This window comes from Podarcis erhardii (assembly GCF_964252035.2).
Source record: "Podarcis erhardii genome assembly, chromosome: 1".
NCBI classification, from domain to species: domain Eukaryota; kingdom Metazoa; phylum Chordata; class Lepidosauria; order Squamata; family Lacertidae; genus Podarcis; species Podarcis erhardii.
Genome location: NC_138497.1, coordinates 129,305,301 through 129,320,224, shown reverse-complemented (window position 1 = coordinate 129,320,224; position 14,924 = coordinate 129,305,301). Strand labels below are relative to the sequence as shown.

Sequence of the window (14,924 nt, the reverse complement as noted above, 5' to 3'; positions counted from 1 at the left end):
ACAACACTAGGAACCTAGCATATAGTTAATCATGCTTAATCCCCTTTGATTTCAGTGGGGAAATACCACCTTGTCCTATGTGTGATTACTCAGAAGTGAGCCCCATAGAGATTAATATGACTTACCTATAGGTAAATGAGTACAGAATTGCAGCCTAAGCCATACTTAACGTCGCTGTGCTGCACCCAAGGGTGGTGCCTTCTATTTCACTATTATTCGTGTGTATTGTTTTGGGATTATTAGCTGACAATTCATCAGAAGCAGAAGGCTGCCAGGAATGGCATCACCGTTCGCCATTTTGCAAAACAACTTTTTTGGGGGGTAACCGCAACAATGTCAAACCAAAAAAATGCCACTGAAATCATGCTGTGATAGGGTGAAATATACTCGGAATCGAGAGTGGATTTCATGCTCTTTATTCAGCTCATAGTGGTGAGGAGGAATGGAAGTTCCCCCACAATGTCTGCTTTATATACATTATTTACACAATGGGCTGCACGTGATTGGCTAATTCTGGAATTCTCCTGTAGGTTGCGGATTCACTTCCATCTGGAGCCGGATTGGGTGGCTCCTGCAGACCAGTCATACTGCTGCATTGTTCTAGGACCAATCAGACTGCTGCATTCTGAATCCTATTGTTCTAGAACCAATCAGACTGCTGCATTTTGGATCCTATTGTTCTAGGACCAATCAGACTGCTGCATTTTGGATCCTATTGTTCTAGGACCAATCAGACTGCTGCATTCTGAATCCTATTGTTCTAGGACCAATCAGACTGCTGCATTTTGAATCCTATTCAACTCAGTACATAACATAGGGCATCATGTAAGACCATGAAAAAGGGATTGCTGGGCAGGCTATGGCCTACTCAGATTATTTTCATTTATTACATTAATGATCCCATCTTTCTTCTACCGTGGGACACAAAGCAAATCACATGGGATTTTAGAGTGGTCTTCAATCCAGGCCTGGACCGGACCTGGACCTGCTAAACTTTTGGGGGTAAAACAAAAACGGACCTTCTTCCTATGTTCTTCCATGACTTCACTTTGCTCTGGCCTTGTTCCTGGTTGAATAGGAGAGAACAAGTCCGTAGTCACAGGGTTTTCTTTCTCTCTCTCATGTTTGCCCTTCAGATACTTTTGGTTAACTGTGGAAACCAAGAGGAGATGAGAGATCAAATGCAATCATCCTGATCAGAGATGGGGAGAAATTTGGTTTCATTCACATTCTAATGCAAATCAACTTAATCACTTGTTTTTCTGAAACAAGATACAGACCAAGATGCGAAATTCAGCAGGTGGAAACATACTTATGGAATTTTCTACCTTTGTCCTGCATTTAATCCTGCATTTTGAGACTGTTGCCAATCAACAAATTATTTGCCTCTGCTTTTAAAATGCAGAAACAAATGCTGTCGTTAGCAATCCTCAGAATATTTTGAATGGCTCAGGCTCACAGCAGCCTTAACTTTCTTACCGCTGTACGTGATCTTCTTTCCAGGGAAGAAACCTCCATAGAAAGTCACGTGGGATTTCTCACACCAAAGCTCGGAAGTATCAATGCTGGTTTTCCCCGTTCCTTGATGATCTCTGGGTTGGTTTGCCACTTCTTCACTGTGGTCTTGAACCTCCCCATCTCGGTGAACTTCCACCCATTTGTCCTAGGAAATGACACAAATGTACACAGTAATTTAATTAAGTATATATTTACGTGGTGTGGGTGTGGGAGTCCACTTACCTTAGGCCACTAATAATAATAATAATAGTGTTTATTATTTGTACCCCGCCCATCAGACTGGGTTGCCCCAGCCACTCTGTGTGGCTTCCAACAAATATAAAACCATAATAAAACATTAAATATTTTTAATGCAGGTCTCATAGTCTCTGGGATTAAACCAGAGGTTTTCTTTTTAAAAAACAAACAAATTGCTCTACTCGCCAACACTTCAGTTTTAAGCCAGCAGAGGGAGGCAGGTGGTGCAAAATTCAAAGACTAAAGGGATGGAACTGAACACTGGAGTTGATTTATAAAGGATCTCAGCTTAGAGCTTTTCCACACTTAACTTTTACCCTGCTCTTTCCAGGCACAGCCCGCGATTTAAAGCTGTGTGTCCAAGTGCCCTTTGTTTTGCACCAGAGCTTTCCCTGCGAAACCCTCTCTTTTAAAATATATTTTTAGAAAAGCGCACCCCACCCCCGAGACCATTCCATTGTAACTATCCAACCTCCCCAAATTTCAACACCTCTTGCGATGGTTTGACCCCTTTCCATTTGAACAGTACAAATTCTACAAATCCCTTCCATATCTCCCCCAAATCATTTCTCCTGCATATTCCCCGTCTTACCTCAATAGCACATGTTCATTTATCATTAATAGCTATCTCCCACACCTCTTTATACCGTTCTTCCATTTTATAGTCACCTTGCCCCTTCCAAAACCCACTCTTTGAAGCTGAACTGTAGCAGACGGCAATTTGTGGAAAACCCACGACGATGTTTGCTCCGATTGAGCACCAAAGATCAGGTTTTCAAAGGGGAAGCTCTGGGGCAGAAAAACAACAATGTTCGGACATGGAGCGTTGCAGATCTCTGCCTGGAAAGATCGGGCAAAAGGTGGATAAGCCCTTAGTTAGGCCAAGGGAAGATAAACAAAGGCTGCCTAAGTCGGGACAGTGTTACGGCATCACTCTACAATACTCACAAGGCTTTCCTACCTGTATGTTGCAGGCATACGCACACAGGGCATAGCTGTCAACTTTTCCCTTTTCTTGCGAGGAATCCTATTCCGAATAAGAGAATTTCCCTTAAAGAAAGGGAAATGTTGACAGCTATGACACAGGGCTCCATGTGTGTTTCCATCCTTATGTGAAGTCAGGGCTCATGAGAGAACAAAGTGGTATCATGTGGAAGAGAGTTGTTAGTTTCTGTTTTATCAGGTTTATCAGGACAACAAAGCATGTTTGGCTTTGCTGACTTCTGAAGGTTGTACGCAAAGCATGAAGCACTTGCAACTGAAGCTGCAACATGCTAGGGAATGTGTTCAGAAAGGACTTGTAACGGTGTCCTACATGCCCAGTAATGAAATTCCTGCTGATTTATTGTCCAAGGTTGTTCCAAGGGATCAACACTGTACCTATGTACAGAAATTGGGTTTGTACTGAGATTGTACTGACACGCTGCCTAGTGGTGTTCACAGAAAGGGGGAGGATGTTAGTTTCTGTTTTGCCACTGAGCAGCTGCTTGGAGTCGCAGGACTCTGTTTACATTCCAGGGATTCTATACTATTGGAAGTCTCACGGGAAAGGAGACGGGATGTGACGTTAGTGGTTTCCTGTTTCCTTTGTTCCTTTGTTCAGTTGCTCTCTGCTCTCACAGAGAGAGGATGTATTTTTCTTTGCTGTCTGCGTAGCTTAGAAATAAAGCATAGCATGTAGCCAAACCTCTCGTCTCTTTCCTGGGCTGGAAACTCTGCTGAAGAATGTGCCTGAAGCCTCATCAAAGGCTCAGGTCATTAAAGACGTCGGGAGGCGATTCTGAAGACTCAGGGGAAGAAAATGAGCTTTATCAGCTTGGCCGAGCGGAGATCCCAACAGAATGCCCCCCTTGTTCTCTTACAATGGCAATGACGGCCACCTGAGAAGCGCTGGAACTGAGTTCTTGATGGAAAAAAGCCCTGTTTATAGGCCATGAAGAAGAAGGAATTTCAACATGTGCACCCTCTACAACAATGCATATGGCCTAGCGGTGGAGGGAGGCCCTGGCCATTGGTCATGCTGACTGGGGTTGATGGGGCCACAGTTTCCCCATATGAGCATCTCACACACCTAGCCGAAAACTTTGGTCATTATCGACACACCAGTGCAGTTAGGGAAAATGTACAAAACTAGTTCAAATATATGTTGGAAGTGTAAGGAAAAGGAGGGGACATTTTATCATATGTGGTGGGATTGTAAGGTAATTAAAAATTTTTGGGAAATGATATACAATGAATTGAAGAAAATGTTCCATTTAACATTTGTTTAAAAACCCGAGGCATTTTTGTTGGGGATAGTAGGGAAAGACCTGGCAAAAAAGTTGAAAAACATTTTCATGTATGCGACAACGGCCGCGAGAGTTTTGGTTGCACAAGGATGGAAGACTGAAGAAACCCCAACTAAAGAATCATGGCAAGAAAAATTGACGGACTATGCAGAACTGGCAAAATTGACATATAAGCTACGGGACAAGGATAACTGTGACTTTAAGGATGAATGGGAACCCTTTACAAAGTATCTGAAGACGCAACAAAGTGAACTGGACTCCTTGGCAGGTTTTGAATAAACATTCACACTTCTTTTACTGATAATAATCAGCTAAACAGTTTGAGGATCTATACAACTTTGTAACATGCAGAAAATAGCATTGCTGGAGAAACCAAAGACTGGAACTGAGGGAAGTCAGGTTGGGGGGAAGAAAAATGGGGGGGGGGGGAATAAGGATATGTTTTTGGATAATATGTTTTGTTATAACTTTGAATAAAAAAAAGGAAAAGAAAACTTTGGTCTAGTTATTAATACCTCTGGAATCCTGCTATATGCTGTGTGCTGGCTCCAGGTGGACGCCTTTGCCCGCTGCCGTGGAAGGTGAAAACTCAGTTTTCTTACTGAAATCCTTAAAGGAATACGAGCTCTTATTCTGGCATGTTTTCCTTCTTCATAGCTTTCCCCCAGCCTGGCTTTTTCCTCATATTTTTTCTGAGATGAGGAGGCAAATCCTGTCAGACAGGTGAGCGTGTGAGTATCATGGCACAATACAAAGCAGTTGTATTGTTGTTGTTTTGTTTTCATCTTAATTTATAATGCCCAGAAGGCTTCTAACCAGTTTTCAAAACATAAAAGAACCTGCACAATGTTGTTAAAATACAGAAAAAGACACCATAATTAAAACGCACAATGAAACAAATCCATCAAACATTAAAATGTCAATTATCATGATTAAAAGGTGCAATAAGACAGTACTATTAAAACAGGGTGTGTGTGCGGGGGGCACTGTGGGTTAAACCACAGAGCCTAGGACTTGCTGATTGGAAGGTCGGCGGTACGAATCCCTGCGTCGGGGTGAGCTCCCGTTGCTCAGTCCCTGCTCCTGCCAACCTAGCAGTTCGAAAGCACGTCAAAGTGCAAGTAGATAAATAGGTACCGCTCTGGCGGGAAGGTAAACGGAGTTTCTGTGCACTGCTCTGGTTCGCCAGAAGTGGCTTAGACACGCTGGCCACATGACCCAGAAGCTGTACGCCAGCTCCCTCGGCCAGTAAAGCGAGATGAGCGCTGCAACCCCAGAGTCGGCCACAACTGGACCTAATGGCCAGGGGTCCCTTTACCTTTTACCTTTATTAAAACAGGAAAAAACTTTGACCCTCCTGATGTTGCTGAACTACCACCCCCATCAGAACCTTCCAGCTCTAGTGGGCGGGGCTTGCTCCGGCAGCAAACCCCGCCCCCAGGTCTGCTGTGCGCACCCTGGAGCATGCACACCCACCCCGGGCACCAGCGAGGAACGTTCCGCCATTGCTCAGGCATAACTATTGCTGGGTTCCATGGGGCTTACTCCTAGGTAGGTATGCCTTAGGCAGTTTTCAACAGTTATCGTTATGTACTGAGTTGAATAGGATCCAAAAGTCAGCAGTCTGATTGGTCCTAGAACAATAGGATCCAGAATGCAGCAGTCTGATTGGTCCTAGAACAATAGGATTCAGAATGCAGCAGTCTGATTGGTCCACAGGAGCCACCCAATCCAGCTCCAGGTGGAAGGGAATCCACAACCTGATTGGCCTACAGGAGAATCCCGGAATTAGCCAATCACGTGGGGCCCATTGTGTAAATAATGTATATAAGGCAGACATTCTAGGGGAACTTCCATTCCTCCTCACCACTATGAGCTGAATAAAGAGCATGAAATCCACTCTCAACTCCGAGTATACTTGAGTTATGTTTACATTTTTGTTTTTTTGGCGGGGTTTGTCCTGCTGCCTTCCCACCCTTTACCACTGAATCAGAACAAACATCTGCCGGGTGGTCCTCAGATGAACGTTTGCTCCAATTTAGCGCTAAAGAGCGGGAAAGCAGTGGGGCAAACGGAAAACTATTTGGACCTGTGTTTTCCAGACACAGGACAAGTGGAAGTACAGTGGATCCTCGGGTTATGTACTGCTCTGGATACATAATCTTCGGGTTGCGAAAGTGCCAAACCCGGAAGTATATTCTGGGGTTCGCCGCTTGTGCATGCGCAGAAGTGGCGCCTCTGGTTACTGATTTTTCAGGGTTGCGCATACCCCCCCGAAACGAATTAAATTCGTAACCAGAGGGTCCACTGCATGGGTGAACCCCAAGATTCCATCCAGATAATTTGCTCCAGGGCAATCGAAATGTGCATTTGGTTTTAATTTTCCACGTTCTCCTCTGCATTAATAACATTCACACATACACACACTCAGCATGATGAGAGAGTGTTCCCGGAGAGAATTTTAAAAATGTGAAAACAGGACCTCATGATGCCTGAGGCAGAAAATCTTAATGGTTTCCCTCGGTTAGCAACTGAATACGAGGTAAAATCTACTGGGAAGTTTTCCCGAGCCAGCCTTGCTGAAATGGAACGAAAGGTGCAAAAACTGTGGAACGGGAGAATCCGCGCAGCAGATTCACTGTGCAGACATTACAATCAAACCATAAATATCTGCATGCCACATTAATTTAATTTTCTTTCTTTCCTCTACTGTAACTCAGACATCTCCAACTCGCCCCCCCCCCGATATTTCGGGACTACAATCCCCATCATTCTGTTAGCTAGGTATGATGGGAGTTGTAGTCCCAAAACATCTGGAGGGCCGAGTTTGGGGGTGCCTGCTGTAAACAATATAACGAGAAGGGAATAAGAAAATACTAGTTGTGAGATGTTGACACAGGTGACACAAGCCTAGGACTTGCCGATCAGAAGGTTGGTGGTTTGAATCCCGGCGAAGGGGTGAGCTCCCGTTGCTCGGTCCCTGCTCCTGCCAACCTAGCAGTTCGAAAGCATACCAGTGCAAGTAGATAAATAGGTATCACTTCGGTGGGAAGGTAAACGGCGTTTCTGTGCGCTGCTCTGGTTCTCCAGAAGCGGCTTAGTCATGCTGGCCACATGACCCGGAAGCTGTACTCCGGCTCCCTCGGCCAATAAAGCGAGATGAGCGCCGCAACCCCAGAGTCAGCCACGACTGGACCTAATGGTCAGGGGTCCCTTTACCTTTACCTTTACCTTTAGTTGTGAGATGATGATGATAGATGATAGATAGATAGATAGATAGATAGATAGATAGATAGATAGATAAACAGATAGATATAGATATTCATTCATTTGCTACCGTACCTGGCTTAGCCTGTTCTTCGAATTCAGCCTGTAAGTATTGGTACGGCGAACAGAAAATATGCAGAAGATTATATTTCGGCGGAACGGCTGACAGATCCTGATACTTTCTGTGATCTGGTGTGTCTTCCTCTAGCAACAGGGGGTCCCTGATATAGCCTGCAAAATGTATACATAGCATTCATATATCACTTGGGAAAAGACGGGAACAAAGGTAGATTCCTTATTCTGAGGCAACTCATTGGTCCATTTGCCACGGTCTCAGACAGGAATCTTCCCCAGCCCTTCCTGAAGACTCATCCATGGGCCCTTTTTTTGTGTATCTTCAGCCTTATCAGACTCAGGTGCCACTTTTAACCCAAACATGCATTTGGGCACATGTTTCTTATAATTGCACAGTGGTGGTGCTCCTGCTGCAGCTAATCTTGCAGCAGGCCGTGACCTACCAGCTGAAGACCAGAGCTCTATTAGCTCTATTAGAACTAGAGCTCTAGTTATCTCCCGCTTGGACTACTGCAATGCACTCTACGTGGGGCTACCTTTGAAGGTGACCCGGAAACTGCAGTTAATCCAGAATGCGGCAGCTAGACTGGTGACTGGGAATGTCCGCCAGGACCACATAACACCGGTCCTGAGAGATCTGCATTGGCTCCCAGTATGTTTCCGAGCACAATTCAAAGTGTTGGTGCTGACCTTTAAAGCCCTAAACAGCCTCGGTCCTGTATACCTGAAGAAGCATCTCCACCCCCATTGTTCAGCCTGGACGCTGAGATCCAGCGCCAAGGGCCTTCTGGCGGTTCCCTCATTGCGAGAAGTGATGTTACAGGGAACCAAACAGAGGGCCTTCTCGGTAGTGGCGCCCACCCTGTGGAACACCCTCCCTTCAGATGTGAAGGAAATAAGCAGCTATCTTCTCTTTAAAAGACATCTGAAGGCAGCCCTGTTTAGGGAAGTTTTTAATATTTAATGCTGTATTGTTTTTAACACTTGATTGGAAGCCGCCCAGAGTAGCTGGGGAAACTCAGCCAGATGGGCGTGGTATAAATAATAAATTATTATTATTATTATAATATTATTATTATTATTACCACTGAGCAGTGTCCAATTTTGCCCTTTACAGAGTCAGACCATTGGTCCATCTAGCTCAGATTTATATGCACTGACAGGCAACAGTGCTTCAGGCAGACAACGTTCCCATTCTTTTGCATGTAATGTCTGTACTCTACCACATTAAATAGATTGGGCTATACTAGGGAGTCCCAACCTTTAGGTGCCACGAGCTCAATTGCAAACATACTAAACTGTTGTGGACACCGCACACGCACACCACAACCAAATATACACCACAACCTATGACACTGTCTACCGTCAAATGCTTCTTTAAGTCTCATTTCATTTGTAAATTGTTTTTTTATTAAATTTTTCAAAAATAATAATCAATCAAATAAGGATACAAAAATCAAACCACCACCTAACAATTATACTTCTAATTAAAAAAAAACACCCTACTATTTTACAAACCTTCTTTAAAACTCAAAACTTCCTTCCAGCCCCTTCTACTGGTTCTTTACATCTTACATCATTCTCTACATTTTGTTATTATTTTAAGTCACTTGTTACACCTTTACATTCTCTATTTTTTTGCTACTTACAAGTGCTTAATCTAAACCTGCCAATGTACCAACTTGCTTATGGTATTTCTACACATACACAATAAATATACCCCGTTCTCCATTACTCTGGTTTCTCTTCAGATCATATAAATCTTTTGCCTTTTACTTTAAGTCTAATTTCACAAAGGGAAGGAACCCTGTAGACACCATGAAAGTCCACTGTGGGCACATGTATACCCAGGGCCAGATTTAGGTTTGATGAGGCCCTCAGCTACTGAAGGTAATGGGGCCCTTTGTATGTCCAGCTGTCCTTTGTCAAGAACAAATTGTCACTGTTCTTGGTGTTGAATGTATGCTATATGGTAATTTATGGACCTGATAGGTATCTAAAGCCATAATGGCATCAAAATAAATAAATAATATGTATTACATGAAATCTATCAACAGGCATAAGACTCATACGCTTAGTCTATGCTGCCTGATCATCAGTCGACAAGCACTCTTTAAGATTAGATAACAGGTACAACAGCTTGAAGGGACGCGGGTGGTGCTGTGGGTTAAACCACAGAGCCTAGGACTTGCCAATCAGAAGGTCGGCAGTTCGAATCCCCGTGACGGGGTGAGCTCCCGTTGCTCAGTCCCTGCTCCTGCCAACCTAGCAGTTCGAAAGTACGTCAAAGTGCAAGTAGGTAAATAGATACTGCTCCAGCGGAAAGGTAAACGGCGTTTCCGTGCGCCGATCTGGTTCACCAGAAGCGGCTTAGTCATGCTGGCCACATGACCCGGAAACTGTACGCTGGCTCCCTCTGCCAATAAAGCGAGATGAGCGCCGCAACCCCAGATTCGGTCACGACTGGACCTAACGGTCAGGGGTCCCTTTACCTTTACTTTACAACAGCTTGACCTACATTCAACTATGCTGCATGCTACTTGTTGCCATGCAACCAGTCCATGCAGAATGTAGGCACCCTATATATAGAAATGAGCAAACCAGTGATATTTTAGGGAGCAGGCTAGCATTACTTAACACCATAGGAGCCTACACAACACAAAACACTGTTGCTGTATGTAGGTTTCATTTTATTTGTTTTGCATCTTATATTTTGGAAATGTACATCCAGTGTTTTTTCCCTTTAAATTTTTTTGGGGCCCCCAAGAGAGTGGGGCCCTAAGCTGTAGCTTGTTTAGCTTATACGTAAATCTGGCACTGTGTATACCCTTGGGCACCACATTGCTGATCTCTGGACTGGACACAGCAGGTTGAAATATCTGGTGATATACCTCCTTGCACATCACCCATAAATTTAACAATTTGTACTATAAACTTACCCTTGATATCAGTAGGATCTCCCTCCCCGTTTATTTTAATTCATAAATGTTAAATTATTCTATAAACCTGTGTAGATCTTTATTTGTCTTTTTAAAATATATTTTTATTAAAGATTTATTAGTTTACAAAAATATGCGCATTGTTTCAGGTTGCGTTTTCCACAGATCGGTTTCATTTGTTGTGAGACATTAGTGTTACATACAGTGTTAGGTTAGGAAGAAAAGGGGGGGGGAGGAGGAGCGGTTAGTGGTGAGTGGGGTCGGGTGGCAATTCTTCTACTTAGTGTATGTGTGGGGTTTTGTGTCAGCATCACTCTTACTATTCACTTGTTGTGTTTCCACTTGTTGTGGTGAGGGAGGTTGGGGGTGGCCTAGGGTGTGGTTGGTTGTCTTTGGCTGGCTGTAGTGAGATTTGCTTTTGTGTGTGAGTGGGGTATGTGTGTTTGTGTGTTTTCGGATCACATTAGCCAGATTGACAAGATGTAGGTCACAACATTATGATGGAAGATTTGGAAAAATTATGGAAAACTGATTTAAAATTTACAGATTGTTCCCTATTGAAGGAGAATTACATGAAGATGATGTACAGATGGTACACGACACCAGTGCAGTTAGGGAAAACGTACAAAACTAGTTCAAATATATGTTGGAAGTGTAAGGAAAAGGAGGGGACATTTTATCATATGTGGTGGGATTGTAATGTAATTTTTAAAAATTGGGAAATGATATACAATGAATTGAAGAAAATGTTCCATTTAACATTTGTTAAAAAACCTGAAGCATTTTTGTTAGGGATTGTAGGGAAAGATCTGCCAAAAAAGCTGAAAAACATCTTCATGTATGCGACAATGGCTGCGAAAGTTCTAATAGCACAAGGATGGAAGACTGAAGAAACCCCACCTAAAGAATCATGGCAAGAAAAATTGATGGACTATGCAGAACTGGCAAAACTGACATATAAGCTACGGGACAATGATAACTGTGACTCTAAAGATGAATGGGAATGCTTTACAAAGCATTTGAAGATGCAACAAAGCGAATTGGACTCCTTGGATGGCTTTGAAGAAACATTCACAAACTTTTTATTGATAATAATGATCTAAATAGTTTGAGGATCTATACAACTTTGTAACATGCAGAAAACAACCTTCTCAGAGAAACCAAAGACTGGAACTGAGGGAAGCCAGGGGGTGGGGGTGGGTGGGTTTTGTGTGGGAGAGTGGGGAGAGGGAGGAAAAACGGGGGGGGGGGGTGAGAATGATATGTTTTTGGATAATATGTTTTGTTTTAATTTTGAATTAAAAAAAAATTGAAAAAAGATTAGCCAGATTGATTTGTATGCTGTCGGCGGATTCTCGTTGTCGTCTTGTTTTTATTTGTCTTTTTGAAGATCATTATTTAGTTGGAAAACATGTTTCCTAAAATTGCTCCCCCCCCCCCGTTTCCATCCTTACAGCGGCGGAGCAAGTCGATGGGACCCTGGGGCAGCGTGTGTGCCCTGTGCCCAGGGGCAGGGCCAGACAGGGTAAGCGGCTCCCCGGGGCCTTCGAGGACTCTGCCCACCTCCTCCCACACAGCCGCCCTATAGCTGAGGTGGAGGCGGCAGGTGGACCGTTTGGGGCAGCACGGAGGCGGCGGGTGCCCAAGCCACCACGTCACTCCCAGGAGAGATGTGTGGCTCGGGCATGCTGCAGGCCCCACGGTGAGTGCCACCCGCTATTTTGTCACCCTCCCCAGTGGCGACACCAGGGGCGACCTGCCCCCGCCGCCTCCCCTTCCTCTGCCCCTGCATCCTTATAAGAACTTTCCAACAATTTCTCAGGTAATTTTTCATGGTTTTGTTTCCACGTGGTCCCAAATGTTCTCTGCATATTCTTTGCTTGTTTTCTTTTTTCTAAATAATTTTTATTGAATGATTTTATATTACAAAAAACAATACAACCATACTACCACTAAATATAATTAAGAAATGAAAATTACATACATCAATATTTAGTTTGTTATTTGTTATATACCGTCTTATTTCCTCCCAAACATTCCATCCAAAAGCACACATATGTGCACACACCCACACCCACACCCACACACCTACACACAAAATGATAATAATGAAAGTAAATATTTGTCCCCTTTTAACTTACAAAATCTTTTCTTCAACTTTGACTTCCTGTCAAGTCCCTTTGCATATCTTTTATCTTACAATCGAATGTACACAAAACAACAAACCTTTCTATATAAATTTTCCAATACATTCTGAAAACATAATAAATCCTTAATTGTTGTCCACCTCCTTTTAGTTCCTTTATTACTCGAATGCTAGCGCGGAGTCAAAACTATTATTGTATTTTTGAACATATCTTCTATAACCATCCCATTTTCCCGCAAATTTTTGCTTTGAGTTTCCTCTGAGTTTGCTAGTCAATTGAGCCGTCTCCACCAATTCCTGCAATTTGATTTGCCAATCTGTTATTTTGGGAGCCTCATGTTATTTTGGGAGCCTCATTATCTTTCCATCCCTTGGCCCCAAGTATACGAGCCGCTGCAGTTGCATACAAGAATACCTCTCTTAGATTCTTGGCTTGTTTTCAAGTCATACTGACCTGCACACTGAAGCTTTCGCAAAATGCTCGAGTCCCAGGTCTGAGAGAGTTTGAAGAGGTACCTCTTGGGTGAATAGCCTAGTCTCATCTGTCTGTCAGTCCGGATATCTGGTTCAGTTAGGAAGTGGAGGTACGGCTGCCAAGCGACTCTGTTCTTATCCTTGCATAACCATAATATAGATAACAAGATGTTAAAAAGCTTTAAAATTGCAGCTGGGTAACACTGGCAATTGACTGCTGTTAATAAATTACTTCCCCCCCAAATATCTTTGAAGGCATCTCTAGCTAGGAGAGCTGAAGAGGGAAGCAATGTAATCAGATAAGCGAGACCCCCAAATTATTGAGAAAAATCCCCATATTCTTTTGCGCGATGACGGTAAAGAATCATGGCGTATTTAGAAAGCAATCTTACATTATTCAGCGCAAACATAGTATATATATTTTCTGTCCACCCCTCACCCCCAGTTCTGAATGTTTTCAGTGTACTGAGACCTCCGGGTATAGGGCGGTGTGTGTGTGTGTGTGTGTGTGTGTGTGTGTGTGTGTGTGTATGAAATAAATAAAATAAATAAATACTTAAGTCTGAATGGGAAAAAGGCACCTCTGCAGGATGCCTATTGGCTGGCACACTAAAATCACCAACACACTTGTCTCCCAAAGCCCATGAGAAGTTTTCCAACTGTTATTAAAGTGCTTGCATTTTTTAAAAAATAGGACAATGAATGAATTGAGCATACATACATATGAACATTTATATGCCACTTTACTTTTTTTTTTAAAAAAAAGTAGGTGTGGCGTTTGCCCTCCTAGGTGGGTCATAAGGAAATGAGTGTGAAGTGATTGGCCAGTGGGAACCCAAGGGGAGGAGTTAGAGTTAGAGTTGGAGTTGTTAGAAAGTCTGCCGGGAGTTGGGGAAGGAAGAGGGAGGATAAGTCTGTCGGTTGGTCGAGTTTTGATGTGAGAGAGTGAGAGAATCTGTTAAGAGGAGTCAGATAGACAGTTGGGATAATCAGGAGTTATTAGGAAGGTATAGGCTGGTAAAGAAACTAAGATTAAGAAACTGACAAGAAAAATTATCTGAAACCATAAACTTGTTAATGCTTATAAAATAAACTTGTTTACAGTGGTGCCTCGCAAGACGAAATTAATTCGTTCTGCGAGTTGCTTCGCCTTGCGATTTTTTTGTCTTGCGGAGCGCGGATTGCCCGGGTATTAACGGTTTTACGAAAAAGGAAGCAAATCCGCAAGACGTTTTCGTCTTGCGAAGCAAGCCCATAGGGAAATTCGTATTGCGAAGCACCTCGAAAAACGGAAAACCCTTTCGTCTAGCGAGTTTTTCGTCTTGTGAGGCATTCGTCTTGCGGGGCACCACTGTATTTGTTTTAATGTTAACAACTGTCTGGACTCAGTGTGTACCTGAGAGAAACGGGTTGGTGGCAGCGGGAAAGTGATCATAGTGGTGGCACAGGGATCAATAGACCGTCAAATGTCCGGGGACCCTGTGTGATCGCCACAGTAGGTAAAGGTAAAAAAGGGAAAAGGACCCCTGGACGGTTAAGTCCAGTCAAAGGTGACTATGGGGTGCGGCGCTCATCTCACTTTCAGGCCGAGGGAGCCGGCGTTTGTCCACAGACAGCTTTCTGGGTCATGTGGCCAGCAAGGCTAAACCGCTTCTGGCGCAACGGAACACCGTGACAGAAGCCAAAGTGCACGGAAACACCGTTTGCCTTCCTGCCACAGCGGTACCTATTTATCTACTCGTGCTGGTATGCTTTCAAATTGCTAGGTTGCTGGGAAGGTAAGGTTTGAGAACCATTCCACTGTGGTGAAGGACTTCTATGAATACTTTTAAAATGTTACATCTATGGGATGTTAGATTGTTTTTGTATGCCACTACAGTGGCAAGACTGCTAATTGCGAAAAACTGGAAATCCCAAGAAATACCAACAATAAAAGAATGGCAGATGAAGATTTTGGACTTTTTGGAGCTGGCCGACCTG

The 14,924-nt window shown here is 43.5% G+C and overlaps 1 protein-coding gene across 1 annotated transcript in view; it reads right to left on the bottom strand.

Annotated features, from left to right (window-relative positions):
* The window catches only part of LOC309351778 (uncharacterized protein KIAA2012-like), a gene marked incomplete at its 3' end in the record, with an annotated part of 72,735 nt that overhangs the window by 42,897 nt on the left and 14,914 nt on the right, over positions 1–14,924 (bottom strand). The window contains exons 3-7 of the mRNA XM_081879706.1: positions 12,925–13,084; positions 7,386–7,541; positions 4,559–4,755; positions 1,480–1,663; positions 1,020–1,150 (exon numbers count right to left, since the gene is read on the bottom strand). Coding sequence (XP_081735832.1) covers positions 1,020–1,150; positions 1,480–1,663; positions 4,559–4,755; positions 7,386–7,541; positions 12,925–13,084 — 828 coding nt within the window. The remainder of the gene's footprint in view (positions 1–1,019; positions 1,151–1,479; positions 1,664–4,558; positions 4,756–7,385; positions 7,542–12,924; positions 13,085–14,924) is intronic.